Genomic DNA, 8,148 nt, shown 5'->3' on the forward strand with positions numbered 1-8,148 from the left:
TTTTTCGTTAGGCATTCTTCCATGTCATAGGGACTAAGGGTACTACGACGTTCTGAGAGGACTCGTGGAACGAGGAGCCTCTTGTTAGTATCAGTTGCGTTAGCACCCATTATGACTTTCCCTCATAGAGTTACTTGTTCATGGAATCAAATTTGGGTTATGAGAACAAAGAGATCAAGAAAGTCTTAGTTGTGACGATTACTGAGACTGGTATCCTCTTTTCGAGCAAGGATCTTATAGACACCATTCCTTCATATATCCTACCATCATTAGATGTTCAACTTGATTAGTTGTTCTATCGGAAAAATAATTAATAATAGAGATTCTTTTTTTTTGTTACATCGGAAAGATAAATTGCACCCGTGAGGAATCGATCCATGGACCTCCCCCTATCCAACTTATATGTCACCAACTCCTACCACTTGAGCTATCATACTGGGACATAATAGAGGTTTTCTAAGTTAACATACATATTTTCACTTATAAGCAAATCCAACTAAGTTTATTAGCTTAATACTTTTAAATACATTTATTTTGATTACATTAGACAAAAAAATTGAATTACTCTAAAGGAAGCACATAATCAACCACCACCACACTTTCCAAATGCTCCCTAACCTTAACCAACCACTCATTCGGATCCACTTCCTCCAATTCCTTCCTTCCCGGAAAAACCGCCAGCGAAGCGATCGATAAACCCTTCGCCCACTCCGGCGAGAAGTTTCCGCCGCAAGAGAAGCCGCTAATCGCCCCGCCACCGCCCCTCATTTTTCGGACAGCATCCAAAACCTCGTCCTTAACTTCGCCGCCGGCGCCGTCCTTGAGTTTCAAGAAGCTCACCCGGATGGCAGACCCCGGCGTCGGGTGCGGGGGAAGCGCGTCTTCGTCGCCGAACCAATCGACGGCCATGAGGTCGCCGCAGATAGGGAAGAGGGAGCCCCTGACGGCGCCGAGGTGGCGAGGGTGCGCATTGTAGGCTTCGAGATCCTCCTTTGAGTCGTAGCGGCTGTGGAGCAAGTGGGTGAAGCGGAGGTCTGACGTGGCGTTGGTGGTGGTTGCGTGGCTGCGGAGAACTGGCCCCACCGTGAGGTGGCGGACCTGGTCCAATGTCGCGAGGGAGCGTATGTCGTTGACCTTAGAGGGCTCGACATCGTCTTTGACCCTGATGAGAACGATGTGCTCAACGGCGTGTGATGCCGCCGACGACATCTTGATGGAAGATCGTTGTCTGGAGGGCCGGCATTGGAAGAAGTGGGGTTTGAACGCCGGTGAGTGTTTGGGCGGCGAGAAAGTGAGGGACAAGTTGTCAGAGTCTGCATGATATGTTGTCAGAGAAAAAAAAACAAGGTTAATTGATGTTGATGTGTTTGGTTCTATTATAGCACTGTTATTATGTTATTTTCACTTATTTTTGCACGTTTTGCATAAGTACTATAGTTGAGGCACTTGGTATTTTCTTGTAAAAAGTGAATCGAATAGTTCCAAGGTCAAAGAGGTGGAATGATGAGAGAGATAAGAAGAAAAGAAAAAGTAAGAGAGAGAAAATATGAAATGTGATAGATGATAAGAGGAGAGAGATAAAAACAAAAATAGGTGCAAATGAAATGTTTAAAAAATGAGGCGTGTATATATCATTGTTGATTCACGCATCAACATTCAACACCAAGATTAATTGAAGATTTGTGATGATAACTATTCAAATCTGTGACAAAGAGGGGTGACTGAGATGCTGAGTGGGTGGGAGCACTTACCACATGTGATAATTATTTAAATGGTTAATTTCACTTTTGGTTGTTTATTTATCACCATTGTGTGATTTAAGACTTTAAGGGTAAAATGAGCGATTTTAATTTAAGAAATTTTTATCTATTAAACTGGGTTCTTTGGTTAATTTTACGTTGAGGATGTTCAATTCCATAATTAGTAAGTCTAATAATCAACTTTTAGTGGCTCATACATAGGGTTTGACAACAAGTCTCGTGGGTGCGTGTTTGACAATTCTCACACCTGAACCTGAACTTAACACTCAAACTCAATATGAGTGCAAAAGTTAAAACCAAACCTAAACCCCATGAGTTTTTGGTTACCCGAACTCAAACCCAAAACTAAATGTGAGCACCGAACCCACAAAAAACTAAAAAACCCGAACCGAAAACAATCTGTACATAAGAGAACAACATGAACATAAGCTGATTAAACCTCATCCTCTTTCCAATACAAAGGAAAAAATATTGTTCATGAACATAAGTTGATAAACAACATAATTTATGGATTTACAAACATCTCAATTCTAAATGTCTAATTAAACTTCATTCTTCAATATTCAACATAATTCGGGTTGGGTTCAGGTGAGCTCCGGGGTGTGGGTTTTCCTACCCTCTCTATTCATACTCTTGCTCAATGGATTGCTATTTGCTACACCTACTCATTTTTATACAATGTCGATGGTGCGTGTAGTTTTACGCTGCAACATAGGGGAATGGGAGATTGGGAGGTCTGATTCACAACTCATCTGATTCATGGCAATAAGGCTTTTATGCAGGTATGAGAAGGGGATCCTTTGCATGCAGAACTTGCAATTCCCAAATATGGTTTACACTTACTTTGGAGCTTAGATATTGTACGTTCCAACTGTGAAACTGATAGTTTGGAGGTTGTACAATCTTTAGAGAATGACAAGTTCACATATCATGTGTTTGTTTCCTTGATCTTCATCACCCTGGCCCACTAATATTTTCGTGAGAAATTTTCTCTCATGGTTTTATTTATAACATTTCTCTTTTTCGAAAAAAATAATATTTTCAATATATTTTAGTCTATAATTTCTTTTATGTTTAGTCACAGTGATATATACGGTCTAGATCCGCCCCTGCTCAGTCTCACTAATCCAAGGAGAAATCGTAAAAGTCTCGTGCTGGGGTTCTAGCGGGAATCTATTTTCTTCTTTTCTCTCTCACTTTTCTTTTGTCTCTCTTACCAAATCAGACCTCTCTCTCTTGTGCCCTAACTGACTCATCTCCACTTTCTTAAGTGAGATAAGTGAACTTGACAAATTTGAGTTTTTTTCCACATAGGAAGGAAGCCCAAAACCCCAACATTGTAGACATAATTCTATATTTCTAAAAATCATGAAAATTTACAAGGTATTTATTTTACATCAAGATGCTATTTAAAACATGACAACACCTCAAAACACCAATGGTTTTTTTTTTTCGATGAAAGCCTCAAAGGTTTTATCAGTCAAATATACTGTAAAGAGGAGAAGGTTTATAACTAGGCCCATTCTTTACAAAAAAAGGCCTAGGACCCATAATGCTGGAGGGAAAACCACAGAAAATTAAATACCAAAAAAAAATTGACAAAAAAAAGGGATTAATTTTTATACATCCTCTTTTATTTTTTACACACCTTAAAAATGAGTGTGCAAAGAGTACTTCCTAAAAAGGAAAAAAAAAAATACTACATATCACAGGTAAATTACAAGGGGGAGTTGCAGTTATTCACTGGTCAATGTATTTCAGCTAGGAAGTCAATTATAATTTGGTCCGTAAATTTTCAAAACATTTTTACTCCACAGTCCATATATACCAATGTCACTACTAGAGGAACATTCTTACACTACTACAGATTTGACCTTTTGCCACGCCCCAATTGTCACGGTTATAGGCGGAACCGTGACAAAAGGTCAATTATCACGGTTATAAACGGAACCGTGACAAAAGGAAATAATATTTTATTATTATTCTTTTGGAACCGTGACAACAGAAGTTTTTTTTAAACACAGACAATATCTGGCTCTTATTTTTCCCTCCCCGTCCAATTTTTCCTGAGAAAAACCCTACCACCCTAACCTCTTCTCGCTCTCAATCGGTCTCTCTCCAATATCTGGCTTCTCAATCGGACTCTCTCTCCTACTCCCTCTCATTCGCCATTCGCCGTTCGCCGTTCTCTGTCACGCCGTTCGCCGCGCCGTTCTCCGTTCACGCCGTTCTCTGTCACGCGCACCTCTCTCTCTCGAGCACCATTGCAAAGCCCAGGTACCTTTCTCTCTAATATTCATCTCTGCTACTCCCTAATTAGTGCTTGCTGCTGTAATATCCATCTCTGCTTCCCCCATAAACCAACTCAAATAGTTCATCTGTAGCTAAGTTTCACTTAGGGTTTTTCTTGGTCCTGCATTACCTCTAGTTATTTGGGGCTTCTTTTAAACTGTCCCTCATGTGGCCAAAAAACTGTCTCAGGAAAATTCTAGCGAGGGGGTAACATTCTCATAACTTAGAAATCTTATCATCCCCTTCAATTTACTTGTTTTATCAGTCATAATTGTTTCTAACTTTTTGAGTTGCAATCTTTTGATTTCATATTTTTCCCTTTGTCTATTTGATATTTTTTTAGTTATTGCAGTTAGTAAATGATTTGAAAGTGTCATTATTTTTCCAATTTTCTTTCATTCGGTGAGTATCATTTGAATTGTGCCCTTTTAAGACTGAAAGGTAAAATTGATTGTTCCAACTGCAAAATCACAGAAAAGAAATTGGGTTAGAGATCAAGGGGGAAGAAACATTCAATTGTAATATCTAAAATCATTCCAAGTTATTTCAAATCCTGGGCTTATTTAGTTAGTGTTTAAAATTTGATCTTTATTTCAATCAGGGAGTTGTATATCTAGGATCTATATAGTATTGAACACACACACCCATTGCCTTAAGCCTAAGGTTTTGTGGTGTTGTGTGGTTCTAACTTAGGATTTCTAACACTTAGTGTTGGCATTCTCCCTTTTATGCTTGTTATTTGTGTTTGATTCATCCATACAGATTTATCATGCATAAAGTATCATTTTGTGGCACCCTTTCGTCATGTTGTCATTTTTGAATTGTGTTGGTTACTTTTTGAAAGAATGCTAAGCTTTTAATGTCCATAGAATCTTTTCTATTATAAGCTGCTTCCAATGTTCTAACATATTATTTTGGCTTATCTTCTTGGAACAGAAATTCCAATTCATGGAATTTTTCTGTGGGTGGTAATGAGAATCTAAGGTTTGTATCACTATCCATCAATCTGCAGCTTTTCTAATTATTTGTAAATCCAGTTTTCTATTTCTTAAATCTTATATCCATTATTATTTATGGAATTAGTTCAAACTTGGAGGATAGGGTGTTTTAGTTTAAACAAAAGATAGGGAAATATCTTATTATGATTATCAGGGTAGAAACTTTCTCTCCCTTTTGACCACCCGATCACTATCATGAATCAGATGACCAGTTTATTTCTCTTTAAATCCAAATTGTCAGGCTTGAGCCTCTGAAATGAAATTGTTAAACCAAACCAATATATCAATTCAAGTATTAGCACCATGTGGTACAATCTGTTTCTGATCCATTCATTCAGCTCTGGACTCCTTTGGTTCACCAAACATTCTCCAGCAATCAATTTTAGGGACTGGTGGCAGGATTGACACTCTCTTCATTAGACAGATCACATGAATATCACATCATTCTCTTTAGTTCATCCTTCTTCCCTCTCTGTTCGATTGTTATCTTGGCAGCTTACTAACAGTGGTTTTTATCAGGCCGGCTACTTGGTCTAGGCTTACTGGTGTCTGTGATAGATGTTTGAAGTCCAAGGTTAGTATTTAAATGGATAAAAAAAATTCCAATCATGACTATGATGTACTCTGACAACACTTTTAACATCTTTGGCAGTGGATTGATGTGAAATACTTCTCATCTTCAGGTACTTACTTTTTCAATCAGGGAGTTGTATATCTAGGAAAATTAAGTGCTGATATATCTGTCTACTGTGGAATGTCAATTGGTGGCTTGCCCGTGTTCCTTTGGATATGCCCTTGTAATCTTTAGGAGGAAACATAACTGATGGTGTGGTTAAATTTAATTTGGAGGTTTTGGGTATTAGGTGGTGGGTTTAAATTGGCTTAGTTTTAGCCGTTTGTTTTCTCTGCAATTATATTTTGATCACCCTTTAGATTAAATTGGAGCTTATATTTTGATTACCCTTTTGATTAAGAAACATGGCTTATTTGAGTAAAAATTATCTACAATTACCTTTTTATTCAGGATATAGAGGGAACGTTAACCTTGCCGTGAGAAGCCGTTACTCGCTACCGTGCGCACTTCTCTCTCTCTCTCTCTCTCGAGCACCGTGCAGAGCACATGTACCTTTCTCTCTCTATATACATGTATGTATCTATTATAGTGTGCTATCATCATTGTATCAGTTATATGAATAGCTACTTGTAGTTATAATTTATTGCACAGCTAGTGTCCATCGATGATCATGAAAATGTAAAGATTAAGTTGTGGGATAATGTCATTGCTGACAAGGAAATTGTAGAAACTAAATACAGCTGTGGAATTTAGAGATTGTTATTTCTTTTTTGCTGGGGAAATTGGCTGTTGTTTTGTGTGTTGCTGAGGTCTTGTGGGCTGGTTTTGGTGCTGAGAATTTAGTTATGTTGTTACTGTTATCATGAGAAATTAATTTCCTGGCGTTGTGCTGTTTTGGCTGCTGTTTCATGATATTTTATTCATGTATTTGGGGTTATATTGGCCTGCTGGATTAGGCAATCTGGTTGGTTTTTTCTGTACATTTTGCGAGTACAATCTGGTTGGGTTCTCTTTAATTATTGCTTTTGGCTCTGTTTGAATAGATTTATTCGAAGTTGAAGATCGAAGAGCCAAGCTGGTTGTCACTGACTTAGAGGACCAGTCTGATTCTAAATATCCAGGTTTCACTCTTTCCTCTACACCCTACTTTTTTCAGCAGTTAACTCATAGTGAATACTTTATCTGTAAGCACTGCAAGTTGAAGTATGTGATACAAGTTAGATGTCCATAAGCATTAGAAATAACATTTGGAGCCATGGTTCTTTATGTGTGTTTTCATTTATTTGTAACTTCTATTTGCTATTGATTGTTAAATATTCACCCAAACTAAATAGTTTTTTGAGAATGAAGACATTAACCTTTGACTCTAAATTTTGTTACTTTTACCATCATTTTGCAGTACTTCTCTGATTGTCAATTTGGCTTCTACGATGAGGATCAACTAAATGAAATTAAAGAAGAGTGGGCTACTTATGTGTTAAAGAATTTTGCCTAGTGTGGGCTGTTTGGTTTAATTCCTTGTGAAAGTATGGGCTACTAATGGTATGGAACTGCACTGCATGTTTTTTTAGAGTATTTGGTTCAAGCAGTGTACTGTACTGGCTAGTGTGGGCTATTTGGTTTAATTCCTTGTGAGAGTATGTTCTCAACAACAATTAGTATTGTTTTGGACAAATTAGTGTAAATGTATTGTTTTCTTATTCAAGGTTGGAATATTTGAGTAATTTGGCATGTTGGTGATTTTATGCAATTTATTTTTCAATATAAACGTACTAAAATTTATGCACACACCAGGTAAAAAAAAATAAAAAATTCTGTAGCAATTCACAGACCAGGTGTATGACCTATTGTCACGGTTATAACCGTGGCAATAGATGCCACCTATTGCCACGGTTACTTACTCAACCGTGGCAATAGAGGGAACCTATTGTCACGGTTACGCTTTACAAACCGTGATAACAGGCTAATCAATTGTCACGGTTAAGTAGATAACCGTGACAATATGTGGCCTCTATTGCCACGGTTACGTTTTGCAAACCGTGATAACAGGCGTATCAATTGTCACGGTTCCGCCTTTAACCGTGACAATTGAGCAATTGTCACGCCTTCTATTGTCACGGTTAAACCGTGACGAATGGACGGTTTTAACCGTGACGAAAGGCCTTTTCTGTAGTAGTGTTAGCACTTTCTTTTCCTTCTTGGTGGCAGTTCTTGTAGCTTCAGTGGTTACTAGGGGAACATTTTTACTCCATATATATCAATATATCAATATCAACGTAACTCTGTATTAGTTTTGTGAACCAACATGGGGTTATTTTAATATATTTTAGGGTTTTGAGATTTCTTCTCTTTATGCATTTCTCCTCCGTTTGTTTTATGCTCTGTTGTGTTTTTTCCTATTCTATGAATTTGGTCAATATCCGACGATGTCTTCGGTGGTACACTATGTTTAGTGACACACCGTGTACCTGTGGAAAAAAAATATGAAAGTCCAAAAATACCCTGTACTAATATTAATATTCCA

General features: G+C 37.8%; 1 protein-coding gene across 1 annotated transcript; it reads right to left on the reverse strand.

Annotated features, from left to right (window-relative positions):
- Positions 1-356: 356 nt before the first annotated feature.
- LOC130723492 (stress-response A/B barrel domain-containing protein UP3-like) lies at positions 357-1,276 on the reverse strand. The gene has a single exon (XM_057574561.1). It carries the CDS (start codon positions 1,207-1,209, stop codon positions 562-564), a length of 648 nt encoding a protein of 215 aa, XP_057430544.1. The 5' UTR covers positions 1,210-1,276; the 3' UTR covers positions 357-561.
- Between the last annotated feature and the right edge of the window lie 6,872 nt (positions 1,277-8,148).

This window comes from Lotus japonicus, chromosome 6 (assembly GCF_012489685.1).
Source record: "Lotus japonicus ecotype B-129 chromosome 6, LjGifu_v1.2".
NCBI classification, from domain to species: Eukaryota; Viridiplantae; Streptophyta; class Magnoliopsida; order Fabales; family Fabaceae; genus Lotus; species Lotus japonicus.